The 20636-nt window shown below is 42.2% G+C and overlaps 1 protein-coding gene across 1 annotated transcript; it reads left to right on the top strand.

Moving 5' to 3' along the window:
- Positions 1-523: 523 nt before the first annotated feature.
- LOC137872937 (solute carrier family 2, facilitated glucose transporter member 1-like) lies at positions 524-20539 on the top strand. The gene is made up of 11 exons (XM_068711464.1): positions 524-617; positions 904-1032; positions 8428-8529; positions 9249-9409; positions 10831-11071; positions 11228-11390; positions 13465-13652; positions 14377-14481; positions 14577-14675; positions 15292-15495; positions 15881-20539. The coding sequence occupies exons 2-11, from the start codon at positions 1021-1023 to the stop codon at positions 16205-16207; spliced, it is 1602 nt and encodes a 533-aa protein (XP_068567565.1). The 5' UTR covers positions 524-617; positions 904-1020; the 3' UTR covers positions 16208-20539.
- The last annotated feature ends 97 nt before the right edge of the window (positions 20540-20636 follow it).

Genomic DNA, 20636 nt, shown 5'->3' with positions numbered 1-20636 from the left:
AAAAGGAGAAAAAAAAAAAACAATGTTTGAAAAGTAACCAATTCTACAACTGGAGCATCATCGTCTGAGCGCGTTGCATCAGCATCCGCTGCATCAGCATCAACCCAGCAGCTTCTGTCAAGGTCGCCGAGCGAGAGGCATCATGGGAGGGCGAGGAGGACACCGAGAGCGCGAGGGAGGGAGTGGGGTAATGGTGTGGGGGGGGGGGGGGGGTGTCACAAATCCCTTCACGACCCTACAGGAACCCTCCTACCGCGCATGTGCCCACGCTTTCGTCATCTAAGCTGACCAAAGTAGCCGAATAAAGGTCCGCGGCCATAATAGGAGATGGTCGCGCGCCTCGCCGCAGCCTCGCGGGATGCGGTGATGATGCACATGAGTCACGGATTTCTGCACGTAGAAGCGGAGGGGCGGGGCCACGTCATGGCATCCCAGCATTCCAGTTTTTCATAGGTTGATGGAGTAGACGGGAGGGAGGGGGGGAATGAAATAATAAAAACATTTACGTGCGGTTTACGTGCGTTTCTCCTCGCTGCTCCCGTGTGAGACGAATTCCGAGAGAAAAAGAGGGAGGGTGCTCTGCTGCAGCTCACCGACGGTTATCTATATCACGACAGGTGAGTTCTGCTGCATTTCCCCCGTTTCTGCTGCTTTTATGCGTAAAAGAAAATCTCATTTCATCGCCCAGTTTCTGTCTCACTGAGACAGAAGGAGGTTAACGGAACAATGACTCGTCTCTTTTCATGTCCTGTACTTTATAGCTTTAAATAGTGATCGATAGAAACTGCACGATATCGATTAGTAGTGAGATGTTGAAGGACGGGAAAGCGGTCGTGTCCTGCCCGGAAAGAGCCGGCTGGTACCACGGACAGCGCCTAATGTGATGTGTTTCTTTTCCCGCAGCTGAGCGCGCCGGCGGGCGGGTCCTGCAACGCTTCTTTTTTTTTCTTCTCTCAACCACCACCTGAAGATCTGCATCCTCATCAGCTGGAGTAAAACATCCCGACTGGATATCAGAAGATGGAAGGAAAGGCAAGTGATTTTTGTTTGTTCTATTGAGATCAGGATGTGGTTTTGTTTAGAGGTGGATTATTGTTGTTGTTTTTTAAAGGAAATGTATTTTATCATTGTGACTCCAGCCTGTCTTTATCACTCAAGCGTTCACTGGAGTTGTGATGTGTGACTACTGCATGTGTAGTGTGTCTATATAACGTGAGCGCTGTGTTGGGCGGTGTGAGTCTGTTTGCCTTTACAACTCTGTGAGTCACCCACTGCTGCAGATGTGAGACACATCAAGTCCCGTATATATGTTCGTGACGTTTCTTTTCAGTATGCACGCCTTCGTTTTGATATTGTGGACCAAAAACAAAGAGACAGAGGAGAAAAATAATTTTATTTGTACTCATTTATCGAGCAGGCAGCTTTGGATGTTAGACTTAGGTTAGGAAAGTAACGTTCAAACTTGCATTTTCTAAAAATAGTCCTGCAATGCAAAGCAACAGAGAAGGCTTAGACTGTAGTTTCTATAATTGCAGTCCAGCAGAAAATAGACCAGAATGCAATGCAGCTACAAGACGCCTCTTCACAACTAAAAAAAAACAAACACTTTGTCTCTCTTACTATGCCGACACTCTCTGCACGTACACATGTTGACCAGCCACAGACAGATGTTCACAGCCTTCCTCTGGGGTTTGCTCAAGGGAGCGGTAGAACGTCAAATTAGAAGCATTGAATCTATTTCCTGATGTGATTTTTCTCTGGTGCTACAATATCTGCCTGTGGTCGTTCCATGTAACTATGCTTTTGTTTGTCTGATTATGTTTCATCATTATTAATATTATTCATTATTTGTTGTATATATTTGTCCTGGCTATGTGTGTTTTTCTCTCTCTCTCTGCTGTAAAAGATATGTTGATCTCAATACTGTTGTGTGTTAAAATATATCAAGAAGACGTAGATGATAGGAGCAAGACTTTGTAGTTTGTTTGCCTCTTTTTGTTGATATTTTGTGTCTCTTTTTTAGTTGTTTTGTGTCTCTTTGTGGTTATTTTGTATCTATGTTGTTACATTTTCTCCATAGTTGTTTTGGACCTTCTTTGTAGTTATTTTGTGTCTCTTTATAGTAATTTTGTGTCTCTTTGTAGTTGATTTGTGTCTTTTTTGTAGTTGCTCTCTTTTTGGCCATTTTGTGTGACTTTGCCATTGGTTTGGTCTTTCTGTAGTCATTTCTTTCTGTATTTGTTTTTTTACCTTTTTGCTTGTTGTTTGTGTTGTTGTTTTGAGTCTCTGTGTTCATGTTGTATCTCTTTGTGTTCATTGTATGTCTCTTTGTGGTCTCATTGTGTCTCTTTGCAGCTTTTTAGCTTCTCTTTAGAGTTGTTTTGGTCTTTTTGTGTCACTTTGTCGTAGTTTTATGATTTTGTGGAGATTTAGAGTCTCTCTCTGGTAACTACGTGTCTCTGTGATTGATATTTTACAGGTGAAGGCCAGGGGGTCCTTGACACTTTGGGCCCCTGGGCCTGAGCCCGGTAGACCCCGTCAGAAATCCATCCATGCTCTGAATACAGTCTAGTAGTAAATGTAGTCATTGTATTGGTACGTTTGTAGTCTGTACATTCATCGTCCTGTCGTGCTCTGACTCGGCGTCGTGCTCTTATGGCTCGTGCTGAATATTGACGAGCTCAGCATCACACGACCCTCACGCTGAAGTCCAGCCTGAACCGTTATCGAACTCATCCACAAAAACAGCTCGATACACCCACCCTTCCTCCTGGTTTCATTCCAAAGTTGAGTTGATTGTCTCACTGCTGGCTGGATGTAGGTCACATGTAGTTAGCCTACTGACTGTGTGTGTGTGTGTGTGTGTGTGTGTGTGTCCACACACACTGCCGCATGTGTGCATGTGAGCGTGTGTGCATGGGTTTCTTTTCGGCCTGTGTCAATAGCAATCTCACCTCCAGGCTGTTGCCACAGAGATGAAGGAAGGAAGGAAGAAAGGAGGGAGGGGACGAGGGAGCGATACGGACACTCGTGGATAGATGGAGGGGGCAAAGTAAAAGGGAGACAGCTTTATTGAGGCGAGCAGAAAGATCATAAATATTAAGTGTGTAGCTTAATAAGGACAGTTAGTTCCATCGATTTTCCATGTGCAGACACCAGAAAAAAAAAAGGAATCCTATTGACTTTTATGTCAAACTGAGTGTTCAAGCTCAAAGGCCACACATGTATTAGGTTGGAATTGTGTCATCGTGACACCGGTTACCATAGCAACGCAGCATCTGTTCACCAAATGTGGGAGCTCTGCAGCAGGCGGCTAAGCGCAGAAGTTTGTCTGGAGCTTAATTCAATGCCTCATGGAACATCGTCAGCTTGTATAGATGTCGTGTTGTTGCTCTTTTTTTCAAACGTTAATTATTTTTCATGTTTAGACCTCTGATATTTAAATGATTGATATCCAATAATATGTATTATATCATAAGATTAAAGAGGATTTGAGCTGTTTGAACACAGGATTTGTTTACCTTACTCTATTGCACTTCACAGATGCCCAGTAAGATTCTGCTTCTTTTTAACAGAAATGTTAACGTGTCACTAAAAAACAGCTGAATTGGTATTTGCCCCCCCCCCCACCCACACACACACACACACACACACACACACACACTGTTGTAATCAATCCTTATCTGAGACGTTTAGGGTGCCGTCATGTGACCAATAATTTCTACTGAGTCACTGTGACTTGACAAAAAAACAAAACAGAGATGGACAAAGTCGATGAGGGAGACAGAGAGAAAAGAGGAAGGTGAACTTATACAGCCATGTGTGTGTGTGTGTGTGTGTGTGTGTGTGTGTGTGTGTGTCACAGGGTTGACAGATAGCTGTTTGTAGTATTCTGAGATCACAATCAGCAGCATTTGGGTCATGTGACGCGGCTCAGGGCCCTTTCCTTTTCTGTCTCATTTAATTAACTTAAGTGATGATGATGATGATGATGATGATGATGATGATGATGATGATGATGATTTTTAAAAAAGGATGATGAAGTTCCAACTAACTCTTTAACATTGTCTATAATGAATTCAGCACAGCAGCTAAAGGTGCAACCCACTGATTTTACTCCATAGATTTCTTTAGACTTCATCTTGTTTCTTTGAGAACTGCTTCAAGCTCAGACTGCAGGATTCATCACTGCACTCTGTGACCTGACGTCTGGTGGGTTGCTCTTCTCTTGCTATGTGCAGGACGCAGCGTTATTATATTTTAATATACAAGTACACATACATAAGCTCACATATGATAAGACTAAGACTGACCCTTGTTTTTATCTCTATAAACAAAAGTTAACTTTTTTACCATAAATTGTGCTTGTTACAACACACACGATTTTATATTTTGTTTATTTAATCTCCTCTGTTGATGAGTGGACATTCGTTTTTGTCTTGTCTTGTTCTGACGTTTCACGACTTGCTGCCTTTTTGGCCAGATCACATTTGAAAAAGAGATTTCATCTGGTTGAATAAAGGTTAAATAAAGAATTAAATAAAAAGGACTGGAGCGATATGCAGAAAATCAAATATCACAATACTTGTTGACCAGATGCCTTGATATCGATATTGCGACGCCATTGTAGGTGAATAGAACAGTCTGGTAAATTCAGAAAACTACATCACTTTACTGTAATGCAGCCTTTAAGATCAGGAAAAAGACACTTGTTACGATATCCAAAATCGATATTGATAAAAACATTTTTTACATACAGTATTTTCCAGCCCTACCAAACATCTTTGGACGCAGACTGGGGATTAAAAATAGAAATTATGTAATGATGTTTTCCAGATTACTTTGGTGAAGGTAGAGTGCATCTGTTCTAAACCACTATATATATATTTTTATAGTCTTTTTAAAATGTCATTATAATTTATCTTTACTGAATTTTAAGAATTTATTGATGAAAGAAAAGACGAAGATTCTGAGATCCACAACAAGAGCTGTTTGCAGATAAATGTAGCGGCTTTCAGTCTGTGTGTCGACTAACCGGATTATTGATCGCTCGTAAATGTCACCTAAATCCTCAGGGAACGTTTTCAGGGAACTTATGCAAATGAAGGGAGGAAGCAAAGACAGTGAAAAAGGCTTTTTGGGCCGAAGAGAAGATTTCATTAACCTTGAGAGCTGGAAAACATCTTGGTCTTAAAAAGAGGTTGATTCCCCGGATGAACGCTAAGAACTGAGATGTCTACAAGACAAAGACCGAGAGGGGTTTTGTGAGTGACTGATATCCACCTGCTTTGCTTCAGGCACAAACTAACATGTCATCGGTGAAAAATGCTCCGCCTCCTCCACCTCATTCGTTATGGTAACACATCAGGACGCCTCCTCGCGTGTTATCACTTATTTAAAAGGCGTCGCGTCTCATCTCACGGCTCGCTGGTTCATTTCAAGGCTGAAACAGGGAGTTTCTGAGATGTTTGCAGTGAAAGTAAATGTGACATTTTTACAACCAGGCTCCCTAAAAAAAGAAACCATTTCACCTCTATCTACCTGCTAACATAGTTTTATTACCTTATTTCTGGCCTTCAAATCGACTGCAGAACCTAAGATACATCATGCTGAGCTTTTCCAATCGCTCGTTTCAATAATCCCACTTTGCCCTTCAAATCATTTCCCATACGTGTTTCTCTCTCCCGTTCACTGATTGGTCCTCTGAGGCCGACGCCCACCTGGCTACAGTGAATCCTGAGAAGTGCAGTCTACGCTAATATTACCTGACCTCGTGCTGGTGTTGTCGTACCAAGGGCAGTGGATCACCTGAGGCCTCTCCAGGCTTCCGTACTGTCTCATATTACAGCTGCACATTCTGCCGCGTCAGCAGAGAGTCGCTTTTTAATACTGACTTACAGACGTCAGCAGAAACAAAGACACAGTGGCCTAATTTACACTGCTGTGACCCAACTTGACCCGCCGGGATTTTCATATAAATTTATATATGAGATTAATCTCTACACTTTGTTGACCTCCAGTAACTACACTTATAGAAGCTGAGGGGAAAAGTGCAGAACAGGAAGTGAAGTTGAGTAATCACGATGCCTTTTGATAGACTCCGTGTTCAGACGTGGACCCCGATTCAGGCCCGTTGCATGCTGGGATAGACTCCGGCTCCCCCAGGATGAGCAGTATGGAAAATAGAGGAATTGCTCGGCAGAACATGGAGCATGAGACATGTACAGTATTCAGTATCTAGTCTGACTCATTAATCCTTTATTTGACTGAGGTTTGAGAAAGTTCAAATCTGTCGCAAATGGATTTTTTTCAATTACGACTTTTTCACCGTGTACTGACTTCTGTCGGTTTTTCCCAAACCAGTGGGGGTTTTTTTTTGGGACTTCGGGTTAGCATGCGAGAGAGGTAGACGTTCCTGAGGGAGGCTCTCCCGGCGGACTTGGAGAGGTTGCCCACCATGCTGGTTAGTGAGCTCAAAAATACGATCAATGGCGAACTCTGTCAACAAACTACGTGAAACTACGGAGGATCACGGCCGGCGCGACAACATTTTCAGACGGCCTCGACTTCCCCTGTCTTGAATCGGATAAAATCGCTGAACTGAATCGGACAATAGAGCTAGAGGAAGTCCAAGCAGCAATCACAACTACGCAAAGCGGCAAAACTCCGGGGGAGTTTTTAAAAAAAATGTAAAGACAAGCTTTCTCCAATTCTTCTCGGAATGTATCAAGAGTCGCTGACTAAGGGTACTCTTCCACCTCACAAGCAACCATTACACTCTTACTAAAAAAAGACAAGGACCCTTCTGACCTGTGGATCCTACCGGCCGATCTCTCTTCTTAATGACGTTCAATGATAATTGAAGAAAAACAGAAAACAAATTCATAAAGGAATAATGAAAAATGATTGTAATGACTTTGTTACGGTCTCTACAGAGACTCTGCTCTGGTCGGTGTGCAAATCAGCTGACTTGTAAAATGCCACGAGCTCGTCGTTACTTCCTAAGAATGCATCTTATGGAGGCTCACAGAGAGGTCAGACCTTAATACATCTGAACCATCATGACGCCGGTGGCGGCTCCTTTGACGCTCGCCCTGATCTCATTACGTGGAGATGAATCGATGGCGTTATGAGGGCCGGCTCCGAATCAGAAGCAGGTGGACGGCTTCATTATTGAATTTCATCTGCATTGAGCAGATTTATGTTTGAGAACGAAAAGCAATTGATCACAGAGATAGTTGGTTTTGCTTCCAAGCCTCCGAGATTTAATGGAAATTAAGATAATTGTTTTTTTGTATTACAATTGTTATGTTTAGATATGTAAATGAGGCATTATATAATTAAATATGTGCTGATTTGCAAACATTTTCAGAACATTATTCTGAACTTCTGACTCTGATTTACATATCAGAGTCAAAGGTTTTTACAGAGGGAATTTTGTATACCTCTTTGTATCATTCAATAAATAGGAAAACACTCTCAACAGCCATCAACAAAAATCTATTTCCTCCATGTTTTTATGAATAGAATGTTGTATAAATGAGTCTCTGAATGCTATGTGAACAAACCCCTCTGTAGAAAGCTTCAGAATATAGAGAGGAATGAAAGTGTAAAGTTTGGTGTGTGTAAGAGCTACTGAAGTGGAGATTTCTGGATCAGAGTCTGAGAAAAAACTCATTTAGAGAAAACGTCCTTTAAAGAGACGTTTAGTTAAATTACAGACATGTTGAAGACACTACAGGTGAATAGGGTAAAAAGATTAACTAATAGATTTCACCATGAAACTTCACCAGTTCATTACTGACATTGAGAGAAGTATTTTTTGTATTACAAGTTTTCTTAAACGTTATGTTTAAATATGTAAATGAGGCATCTAATGGTAATTTTGGGTGATTTTTGGAGAAATCTACAGACACAAACAACAAAAATAAACACCTAAATGTGTATTCTGGATGTTTTCTTTCCACTAGTCTGAAAGAATGTTGTGGAAGCAAAATAGACCAAAATCTCAAAATTGACCAGTGCAGGAAAAACAATTGCTTTTGGTCTCACCTTCATAGTTTTTACTCAACTCGTTATTCATGAAAGATGCTCTGATGTTTACATGAAAAACAATTAAGGGTTGATGTGTCACGATGATTCCAGTATAGATATGATGTCTGATATTATTGTTCATGCATCACTGACCTGTCTGCCGTCAGCATCACAGTTTTATTGAATCTGTATTCCGGCCGCAATTACTGGAAATCTCATTATGAGCTCAGATTTCATGTTCATTATGTCTCTCTCTCTCTCTCTCTCTCTCTCTCTCTCTCTCTCCTCTCGCTCTCTCTCTTTGTCTCCTTCCTCCATCTGTACTTTGATCTCCACATCCGTCTCCATTTTATGTTTGCTTTCTTCATGCTTCTTCTTTCTTTCTCGCTGCAGGAAAAGCAGGTAACAGGTTATCTCCTGTTTTCTCTGGGCACCGCTGTCATCGGCTCTCTGCAGTTTGGTTACAACACGGGAGTCATCAACGCTCCGGAGGAGGTTGGTGGTCAGTTGGTATTTCACATCAAAAGTGTGTTTGTTGCCCAAATCTGAAGGCTCTCAGGCTGAACGTGCACACAGTCTGCACCTTAGCTTCTCCAGATGTGAACAACAGCTATTTGTAAAGGTAAACATCTGCAATTCATGTGATGTGAAGTCAAACAACCCAGCTGGTGATTGATGCCTGAAACATGAAAACCAAAGAGATAAGAGAGGAATGGTGCAGCTTTACATCGGATTATTGAGTACAAAAAACAGATTTAAAGCTTAAAGACTGCAATACGCCTGCTTCTACTTACAATAATACTTGTTCTACTGATGATGCTACTGCTTCTACTTACAATACTACTGCTTCTACTACCAATACTACTGCTTCTACTACCAATACTACTGCTTCTACTTACAATAATACTTGTTTACTGACGATACTACTGCTTCTACTTACAATACTACTGCTTCTACTACCAATACTACTTCTTCTACTGACGATACTACTGCTTCTACTGACGATACTACTGCTTCTACATATAATAGTACTACTGTTATTGTTATACCACTGCCATTCAAGCTGCTAAAACTGCTGCAACTACTGACAATACGATACTACGTCTACAGCTTTTACTGTTATCCATTTTGCCAGTACTACTACTACTACTACTACTACTACTACTACGACTGTTACTGACACTACTGCTGTTTCACCCTCTCCCTGCCACCAGAAACTGAAATCTTTCTTCAACGATACCTGGGTAGAGCGTTATGGCGTGCCCATCAGCCCGGGGGTCTGCACCATCGTCTGGAGCGTCTCCGTCGCCATCTTCAGTGTGGGCGGCATGGTGGGCTCCTTCAGCGTGGGCGTCATGGCAAACCGTTTTGGCAGGTAGGGAACCAAATGTGATATGGTCTGTTGAATGCTCAGGTAGAAGTGTTTGTCTTGCATCTTGATTATCAGGGTTATTCTGGGACATATTCAATGGCATCATCCGGTATTTCTTTGCTCTGGGAGTTTTATTTTTTCCTTTCATGGCTCTGTGTGTTTCCTGTGTGGTTCAGCTGAGCTGTCACAAGACATTAGTCCTAATGGAGCTCTCTGTCTTTAAGGCCGCTGCTCGGCTCTAATGTTCCTTCATTCCTCCATTTGCCTCTGAGTTTTACCCTGAGCATCAGTTTCTTTCTTTCACAGTGGACACACATTTCAAAGCAGAGTTAAACCACTAGCCGTGCTCCATCCAATGTTTGTGTCAAATTAAACAAAGAAGATACAGTGTTTCTAGAGTCAGGCTAGCTGTTTCCCCCTGCTTCCAGCCTTTATGCTAAGCTAAGCTAATAACCTCTCACTCTAGCTCCCTACTTAAAGGGCCAGTGTGTAACATTGAGGGGGATCTATTGGCAGAAATGGAATATAATAGTAGTAAATATGTTTTCTTTAGTGTAAAATCACCTGAAATTGCGAGTGTTTCCATTGCCTTAGAAGGAGATGTGAATAGTCACATATAGCCGGCTGTTTCTACGGTAGCCCAGAACAGACAAAATAAACACTGGCTCTAGGTTTTGTGTTTTCACATTTTTGGGTCAGCCATGGAAGAAGTTTCAGTTTGTTGCAATCTGCAACCTCACCACTAAATGCGACTAAATCTCACACACTAAATCGTAAATTAAAAAAACTTGAGATTTGTATCGTGTCTCATTCCGAAAGAGAGCGAAAAAAGCCCAACATGTTGCAGCGTTCCTTTAAATAGATGTAGCGAATAAAATCTAAGACTCGCCGACTCACAACAGACGAAAATACAGAAAACAACAAATAAAAGACAGATTTCCTGATATCCTTAATCTTCACACATAAGGTCACACATGTAAAACTGGACTTTATCTGTCAATGAACTAATCAGATGGGAAAGCAGCTGACATTCACATACACTGAGGTCAATCGGTCCTGACACACATAAATGGTAATCCCTCAGTTAATCAATAAACTCGTCAATCTTCTTTAACCACAAACCTCTCAGTTGCTCTCCCACCCAATCTATTGGTTTCTGGTACAGGGACACAAATTGTATTTTTCGTGTTTTTTTGTAAACCCAACTGTGTGTTGTGTTGCCTAAACCTAGCAAATTGTTTTGTTGCCTAAATTTAACAGTTGGTTTTGTTGCCTGAACCTTGCAAAAGACAAGCATTTTGTGACTATTTCTCCTCAAAACTAAAACCATTTTTCTCAGTAAAAGAAACTGATGCTCTCCTCCTCCTTTTTCTCCTCCTCCTCCTCTTCCTCCTCCTCCTCCTCCTCCTCCTCCTCCTCCTCAGGCGTCGCTCCATGTTCCTGGTGAACTGCCTGGCGGTGATCGGCGGCCTCCTCATGGGCTTCTCCACCATCTGCTCCTCCTATGAGATGGTGATCGCCGGTCGCCTGATCATCGGCCTGTTCTGCGGTCTCTTCACCGGCCTGACCCCCATGTACGTGGGCGAGGTGTCACCCACGCCCCTCCGCGGGGCCTTCGGCACTCTCCACCAGCTCGGTGTGGTGGTGGGCATCCTGATCGCTCAGGTCAGCAGGAACCTCTCATTTAATGACCCAACAGATGTGGATTCATACCATTTCTTACCATATAATCCAGTTAGCCACAGTGCAGATGTTGACTTTCGATGGATTAATCAGCTTTGCTGTGACTCTGATCCAGCTGTTGTGGCTCTTGGTGTTTAGATCTTTGGTCTGGAGTCTCTGCTGGGCTCAGCCAAGTTGTGGCCCCTGCTGCTGGCCCTCACGGTGGCCCCGGCTGTGCTGCAGTGCATCCTGCTGCCCTTCTGTCCAGAGAGCCCTCGCTTCCTGCTCATCAACCTGAAACAGGAGGAGCAAGCACGCAAAGGTACGCACTGATACTACGATACTTCTGCTTCTGGGTACAATTACACTTCTAATACTGACGATACTACTGCTTCTATTCAAAATACTACTTCTTCTACAGACGATCCTTCTGCTTCTACTTACTACTCCTACTTCTACTGACGATACTTCTACTGATATTTACAATACTACTTCTTCTACTGTTGATACTTCTGCTTCTACTTACAATAGTACTACTGTTACTGCTATACCATTGCCATTTAGGCTGCTATTACTACTGCAACTACTTGCATTTCTACAATGCCACTAGAACATTGTGCCGCAGGCATTGCTTTTACTGCCACCACTGAAACCAAGTGTACTACTACTTCTACTGCTGCTATTACTGCTACAACTACTAACTCATCTACTTGTACTGCTGCTGCTATCACTTCTACCATCTGTACTACTACCAGTGCTTATTCTACAGTAACCACTGCTTTTATCACTGCTACAAAACTACAACTTCTGCTACTACTGCAACCGCTAACACTGCTACTACTTCTTTTACTACTACAAGTAGTACTACTACAGCCAGTTCTGATACTACTGCTACTGCAGTAAAGGCTGCTGATGCTTCTGCTACGACTATTGCTCGTTCGGCTCCTTGGAATGCCACAACCACTGCTGATATATAATTACAATGACAACTGCTGTATGTGACATGAAAAAAAAATACGTTTGAGAGACAGAAGAAGAAGGAAGGAAGGAGGGAGAGAAATCAAATCAAGAGAAACAAAACAAATATAAGAAGGAAGGGACTGGAAGGAAAATTATAAGGAAAGTAATGAAGGAAAAAGAGAAAGGCAGAGGTGTCCAAGGCAGGAAAAGAGATAAAAAACAGAAACGCTAACCTAGAAAACCGAGAGACAGGGAGACATCGGTACTTAACAGGTACACAGGGTGACATCAGGTGAGACGGGATCATTTCGCAGCTTCAAAGAGTCCTTGAACAGGCAGAAGGTTTTGGCATCTGTTCAACACGCTGCAGCCTGTCGGGGTCGACTCTCAGGCACTGACCCACTTCTCCTTCACGCCGCTCATCTGACACAAACACAAGGCTAGTTAGGAGACTGTGTGGCGTTTGTGGTGTTGACAGCAAAATTTGTTTTTTTCTGCTCTTTTCTTTGTGAAGATAAAGAATCTGATGAATCGCCTCTTGTTGACTAACAGCTGAACCCAAAAGGGCGACTAACAGGTCACTGAACTGATTGTGTCACTGCAGAATTTTGGGATAGTACGAGTCAGTTTTCTGTACGAGCATTTGGCAACTTTAAAGTCACCGTGTGTGGGATTTGTATGTGATTAAAGCGCCTTTTAAAATGAGTGTTTGTTCGTAGGAAATGACACAGTCAGTGTCCTTGGGTCAGATTAGTGGGGTTTGAGGTGGTCTGTCTACCACATTGTCTCCTCTTGTATATTGGGATTTTCAAAGATCTAATAGTGGCGTTTTTAAAGTATTTTTTTGGATATTTTTGTATAACTTTATTGGATATTATCTATTGGAGAGCTGCAAAGAAACGAGGGGAAAGAGAATCGAGGGATGACTCTGAACAGGGATATTGCAATCACATGGTCATCATTGTAAAACGACTAGGCCGCATATAATGACTTTAAAGGCACCACACAATATTTTTGAGCAGCTGCAGCATCGTTGACAGATATTCTGATGAGTTAAAGTGTAAGGTCAGATCAGAGTTGTTTGTGATGCCAGCAGCCCTTCATGACTCTCTTGTTGCTATTTCAAAGCCACCAGCTTTTGCCAGAGCTTTCAACTGAATCTCATGGTCTTCCTCAGTGAATGGAGTTTGCTCAGTAGTCACGGAAATGGTTGCTGGGGTTGCAATTAAAAAAGGTAGTTAGTGGAACTTCTTTTAAGATGATTTTTTTTAATCATTATTTCCAGATTACCACCCACCGTTTACTGTCGCTGCTTGGGCCTAGATTACACTAGTGTGTTAGCGCATTAGCTTAGCATCAGAAGACCAGTTTCTTTATATGTTCAAAAACTTCTGTGAAAGAAAAAAAGCCACATTGTGTTTGCGTTCTGTTGACAGTGCTGGTGCGCCTGCGCGGCAGCGAGGACGTGAGCAAAGACCTGCAGGAGATGAAGGAGGAGAGCGCCAAGATGGCCATGGAGAAGAAGGTGACCATCCTCGAGCTCTTCCGCTCGCCGGCGTATCGGCAGCCGCTCCTCATCGCCGTCATGCTGCAGCTCTCCCAGCAGCTGTCAGGGATCAACGCTGTGAGTCAGCCGCAGGCAGCATGTCCACACACACACACACACACACACACACACACACACACACACACACACACACACACACATACATACAAATACACACTTATACACTCTGTCAACATCTACTCGTTTCTCTGGTCTATTTTGACACATACACATACACTACATACAGTACATATTACAGTTAAAGCATTAATCTCACCTGTTAAGCAGCGGTGGAAAGTAACTATACATTTACTTAAGTACTATACTTATATACAATTTTGAGGTACTTGTACTTTCCTTGAATATTTCCATCTTTTGCTATACATCTACTCCACTCTTGCATATCTTAAGTAATTAAAATCAGCTTAACCTTAACCAGCTACAACAGTAAAGTGCTGAACACATTAATGCATCAATAATTCTAGGCCAATAATAAAATACACATTATTCTGAAATGATGAGTCCTTATACTGCAGTAAGACTTTGAAGAGTCAGTTTCTTGTTTCTTGAGTCAGGGGTCGATTGTGTTTTGGTAGATTGAACATAATTATGTGATTGGACCTTATTTAAGTTCGCTCTGAATAAGAATTACGGTAAATACCTAAAAATGTGAATGAAAATTGCCTTTAGAATCTATGAAAAGCAGGTATGAAAGCTGGAGGTGCTCAAGACAATAACACAAAACACATGTATTTGAATTTAGCAGTAAAACGTGTATGTTCTCCTCTCCGTGTCCCCTCAGGTGTTCTACTACTCGACGGGCATCTTCGTGTCAGCCGGCGTGAAGCAGCCCATCTACGCCACCATCGGAGCCGGCATCGTCAACACCGTCTTCACCGTGGTTTCCGTGAGTGACACCAGCGTGTCTGTCTTTCTCCCTGCGTCTGTTTTTTTTTTGCGTTTTACATCACAGCCCCCCCCCCCTTGTGTCTTGTCCCGCAGCTCTTCCTGGTGGAGAAGGCGGGACGAAGGACGCTGCACCTCCTGGGATTGGGTGGAATGGCGATCAGCGCTGTGCTCATGACCATCTCCCTCCTGCTGGTGAGTATCAGTGCTGGAAGAGGGATTGGGTGACAATGAGGCAGTTGACCATGGAGGAGAATTTAGAGAAAGTGATTCTGTGTCCACCCTGGAGCAAGGCGTCTAAACCAAACTATAAGCATAAAGCATACAGTCTCTGATGGACCGTTAGACGAGTGCCATCTAGGTCCGTTATATTAGAGAGAAGTCCAACTCACACCAAGACAATCTAGACTGAAGAACAGCAGTACAGGAAGGAGGAGATTACATATAGTCCATGGTGGGATGAACTGTCCCTTTAAATATGAAACTACTGATTAGTGCAGCTTTAAACTCAGAATTTGGACTTTGAGATTGATCTCAAAACTCAAATAAGTCCTTCCCAACAAAGTAATACATAAAATATATCTGCAGCATGTTGCAGATATGTCTTTAAGCCACAAGGTGTTACTCTTTTGTTTGGTTAGAAAGAGCACAGAGTAGATTGAATAAAGTCATTATCAAAGGTTATGACCTTTAAAGTCAGTAAGAACGTTTCTTCATTAGATTTAAATATTTCTTGTCTGACGTCTTCCTCTTCCTCCTCTCTCTCTCTCTCTCTCTCTCTCTCTCTCTCTCTCTCTCTCTGTCTGAGCAGAAGGACATTCCCGTGATGAGCTACATGGCCATCGTCGCCGTCATGATGTTCGTGGCCATGTTTGAGATGGGCCCTGGTCCCATCCCGTGGTTCATTGTGGCCGAGCTGTTCTCCCAGGGGCCCCGCCCCGCCGCCATGGCTGTGGCCGGCTGCTGCAACTGGACGGCCAACTTCCTGGTTGGAATGAGCTTCCCCAAACTAGTGGTAAGTCCTGGTTTGGGTATCAGTTAGGATATCTATTCATTCATTTGTCTTTGACTTCTTTTGTTTTAAAGGTTTTTGTTATATTCTACTGTTGTTTTGGGTTGATTTTTGACCTTTTTTGCTCTATAGAGTCTTTTAATTAGATCATCAGATTAGCTTTATTTCCTTCTGTCTTTCCTTTTCTGCTGTCTTTGACTTTTTCCTTCTCTTTTATATTATATATACACAAGATAGATACACGGACAGACAGACAGACACACAGATAGATAGATTTAGATCATTTATTAAAGATCCTATTTGACTGTCAGAACTCTGAACATGTAAAGTCAAGTGTTTCTGTAAATCTCTGACTCCCCTCTCTCCTCTCCTCTTCTTCTTCTCTCAGGAGTGGTGCGGGCCTTGGGTCTTCCTCATCTTCACGGCCTTCCTCGTCCTCTTTTTCATCTTCACCTTCCTCAAAGTCCCGGAGACGAGGGGCAAGACCTTCGACGAGATCGCCCGCAGCTTCGGCGGCCCGCCTCCCAACTCCTCGTCCGTGGAGGACCCTCCCGCCAGCGCCAGCACCGCCACGACGCTCCCCGCCTCTCCGGTGAAGGAGAAGGTCCCGCTGGTGGAGGCGGTGCCGGCGGCGGCTCAGCCTCCCGCCTCTGAAAGCACGCCTCTTGAGGATAAAGCAAAGTCGACGGCGCAGGAGAGTGTAGAGCAGCTGTAGATTGAGCTTTAATGGGTGGAGGGGGTTTTAACAGAAGGAGGAATCACAGAGATTTCATATAAACTAGACCTACCGAGAACAACAGCATCATCAACGTATAGGCTTGGACCTTTAAGAGGTCATGCTTTTCTTTTCCTCCTTCTTTTAAATCCTCCCTCCCGTCACCGTTAAAGGGAAGCTCTCACTGTACACCACTACAGATTTAACCTACTGTACATTCCTAGGAATTAAGCTACATTCATTCAAAGGGTGAGTCTTTTTCAAGACAGCTGTGTGTCTAGTCAGGGCGACGCTTTTGTCCAACACGGCAAACATTGCCAGGCCGTGTTAAAGGAGCACCGCTACTACCGGGTGTCGGGGTAAAAAGTCCAGGTAGAAGGTCCATCACTGCAGACTAGAGGCAGAGTGTGCTGACAAGGACGCATGCCTTTGTGCAGGCGTTTCCAGATGTGGATTGGGACGATGCAATTTCTCGTGTTCCTGTTTTTTAAAGTTTAGACGGGCGTTTTAGTGAGTATTTTAGTGCAATATAACTTTGTAGTTTCATCTAGTGATGTTTAACTATCCATTTATTCTTAGTGGTTTTTTTCGGAAAGTGTTCTCAAATCACAGGTCTAAGAAAAGGGATTCTTAAAATGTTGGCTCCGCCTTCAGCTGTTGAGCTTTTTTTTTTGTAATAGTAATGCCAAAGTTCTGAACTCTCGGTGAGCCTCAAACGTGTTTCCTCTGGTTGTTGAATTCAGGGTGAGAAGATTATCAGCCGCCTGAGGTCTCGAGTTTTTTTTTTTTTTTAGGTGTTTAAAAGTTGTAATTCACAACTTTATTCAACTTTAACGCCGATCTCGCTCTCTTTTTGTTATATTTTTCCTGCTTGTTGGTGGATTATCAGTTGATGAAGTTCAGTTCTACATTTATTCCATTACTTCTTTTTAAATTGAATTATTTTTTTTAAATCATGGATTTCTATTCTGATTTATGAAGAGGTAAATATATAGAGGCCAAAAGATGTTGTTAAACCTTATTATTGCTTTACTGTATTGGAAAAATGATGGTAAAATCACAACTGTGACGGGGACCTGTGGACAAAAACATGTTGTCTGAATTGTGTTAATGTAGATTACAGTAGGGTAATGTGCAATATACATTTTATTTGTCGATGAAAAGATGAGTATTTATTACCGTAGAAATTGATTTTTGTATAAAGGATATAATTATAATACACTTAAGAAACATAATGCTTTCCTGCCCCAAATAATGGAAAGAGTCTGCAGTGAGCTTTACCTGCGGATCTCATTTCTCTCTATTTAGATGCACTTTGTTAACCAGACAAGCAGCAAAACGAGCATTAGAGCCACAATCACTAAACTGCATTTACCTGAGATACTGCGTGTATATCTGGCCAAGCTGTTGTTAGAATAGAGTCGTATAAAAACGTGCAATCGATAAAGAAACTGCAGCCTGAACACTTAGGAGCTGGCAATGAAAAGAGGAAAGTAAAGGGGAAGTGCTATTACTGTACACACAACATTTTAATGGAGGAACAACTTGAACAAGTCCTGTTGTTTGATTAGAATAACTAATGTGGCTGATTTATATTTACAGGGAGAAATGGCGACCAACATTGCGTTGACCACCTTGATAATATGAGATAATCGTTCAGTTTGTTAAATCAAAACGTGTCATTTCAAAAGGAGATATCCTCCTTTAAATGAATGACTGGCAGCACGACATTAAGTCATGGTAGCTTCATGAAGTCAGTCTGTAGCACCTTGAATTTAACAGATGAAAGTCTAGGTTTTCAAATAATATTCAATATCAGAGTTGATCTTTGGCAAGAATGACAATTCTGCCTTCAAGTCAAAATTATTAAATTCATTTTTCTTGAAGATGAAAATAGCATTGTGGTGTCAAACTCTCAGATGTGCTAACTTGTTCCGTGTGCTTCAGAATGCTGACATGACGTGTTGTTGTGATCCGACATGAAGAATTTCCCAACTTCCTGTGACATTTAATGCCCAAACGCACCGAACGCAACTTTTTAAGACATTATTATAGTGAGTAACATGTTAATCATACATCCCAACAGGGAAATACTTATTTACATATTAATCCTGTGAGGTATTGTAATACTATCTCAAAATATTGAAAACGTTTTTTTATTATTTTGAGATACTACGTGATTATTTTGAGGAATTAAGTCAAACTATTGAGAACATTTCTCATTATATTATCTATTATTGTACCGTTTGTGAGTAAATCAGAGGCTTCCGGTGCGTTTCTGGCTTTACTTGTCGGGTCTCTACGTCGTGACGCTTTCTCTCAACAGTCAGCCATGTTGTCAACATTTACATATTTATGCATCACCAACATTGCATTACGTACAGTGTGTTTGTTTGGCGTGTAAGTGTATGACACAAAGTATATTTTCTATATCCTGTAGTGACTGTAGCTGTGGAAATAGCTTTTTAAAAACAACAGTAACTCATGCTGCACTTTGACAACATATTTATTTATTCACGCTTTATTTATTTTTTTGGGGGGGGGAAGATATTTACCTTGACAAGTAACTCAAGTGATTTATTCTCTCGTGTGACATTTGATCGGAGCGATCTGCCTTGATTTAAAACAGTTTCTACTCGTTTTGAGGAATACACACTTCCCACAGTGAGGGAGACGGATCGACGGTCGGAGTCACGGCTTCGTTGTGTGTTGCTGTATTTTCGTGGATTGATAGTGACGTGCTGTGTTTGCACTGAGGGGAGCTGCGCGCTTCACTCCTCTCCTGGTTGTGTTCAGTGTTGTATTCAACCTCTCCTGCAAAGGGTTGTTCCCCCCCCCCCGCTTCTGTCCACACTGGACAAACCTAAGAGTCCAAAAAACACTTCCTGTCACTGCAGCTTGAAGCAAAATCAAAGTGAAGAAGCAGATTGTGTTTTAAAAGCCCTGAAGAGGCGATTTGTTTCCGGTGTGCCACATCCATCCCTGGGAATTTCAGTTTGAGGTTGCAGGTCTGCGGTTGACGCCAGGTTGTTTGTTCTATCTGTTTCAAACCCTCGTGGACAATATAAGACAATTGGTTTGTCAAAAAAACTTGCCCAGTAACGAGTGAATCACAGATTGCAAATGAATCGTACTCGCTTCAGCGGCAGACTTGTTTGGTTCGAGATTTGGTGACTTGACATCCAAGCAGATTACAGATGTTTTTCGCAGTTTGGACGAGTCGAGACAAAAAAAACAACAACACAAAACTGTGATTATCTTTCAACTGCAAACCTGGTCTGGTGTGAATGCACTCTCAAAGACAAACGTATATGTGAACGCATGAACACGTGGACCCACGCTGCTCCAAACCATAGCCATCTACTTTATGCATACAAAGATATAGAAGAGTATTCATTTGTAAATATATGTATTTAAAAAAAAAAAAAAGATTACTATTTATATGTTGACCTGCATGGTCACACGTGTGTGTGTGTTCTGATTATTTTCCCCTTGGGGTGCATGTGATAATTGTGTAGAAGGGCGGAACGTTCAGGGGAATATCTCTTCAAATGTAGCTGTTTTTTTTTTCTGTGAGAACAAGATCACCGACTGACACTTCTGTCTCCTCTCTTTTCCTTTCCACGTCTTTCTCATCACTCACTCACAGCCGTGTGCCTGATCAGATTAGCTGTTGACGGTAGTTGATTTATTTCGGGGTTTTTAAATAGCGTGAAGAGCCGAGGAGCAAACCCCAAAGTTAGCGTCTCTTCACTTCAAACCACTTCTTCTTTTAAATCTGCAAACAAATCCAAACTTCTGCATTCAAACCCGGCTCCGCAATGAACCATTTAGTGTCACAGGCTCGTCTCACAATCAACACGCTTTGGCTGATACGTCTGTTCGTGTGTTGTTTGTTTGCTCCTGATGCGTGTGTTACAGTCGTGTGAATAAATGTTTGGGTATATCACGTACTGTAAGTCTGCTGTTTGTGCCTCTCTGCAGCTCACAGACTGTTATTCTATGTGTGTGACTTGGAGCGCTTTTAGACTCCAAACAAACGTCGTCTGTACGCTTTGCTGTTTCAGTGGCAGCAGGTGACTCGGATGAGACTCCGTTACTTTCCGGATGTGCTAACTCGACTCTGCTCATGAGTTTTGGGTGATTAACCGCAGCTTTGGTTCGTGTAATGTGATGGAAATGAGCTGGTGACACTGTAGCTTCAGTGTGAATATTTCTCTCTGTGCCACGCTCCCCAACTGTCTCTGTTTCACCTGTGTTTGTATTGTACATAGCAGATATAATGTTGTTAAATAAAATATTCATCATGTCACGACACATGGTGTGAACGTGTATGTGAAGATCTTTTTTCTCTCTCTGTCTAGGATTTTATGAATGACTTTTGGGTGTATTTACGGTGAGTAAACACACTACGAGTGAACTCATCAGA

This window comes from Cebidichthys violaceus, unplaced genomic scaffold (genome assembly GCF_023349555.1).
Source record: "Cebidichthys violaceus isolate CVI_PGR_0920_01 unplaced genomic scaffold, fCebVio1.0.p SCAF_16, whole genome shotgun sequence".
Taxonomy (NCBI): Eukaryota; Metazoa; Chordata; class Actinopteri; order Perciformes; family Stichaeidae; genus Cebidichthys; species Cebidichthys violaceus.
The sequence above is the reverse complement of the archived record's forward strand: the minus strand, read 5'-3'. Positions and strand labels throughout refer to the sequence as shown.

Excerpts from the sequence above, each read along its gene's own strand:
- LOC137872937 (XM_068711464.1), top strand. Across the intron at positions 14,676-15,291 it reads TGACCATCTCCCTCCTGCTG|AAGGACATTCCCGTGATGAG; the intron begins GTGAGTATCAGT and ends CTGTCTGAGCAG. Across the intron at positions 15,496-15,880 it reads TGAGCTTCCCCAAACTAGTG|GAGTGGTGCGGGCCTTGGGT; the intron begins GTAAGTCCTGGT and ends TTCTTCTCTCAG.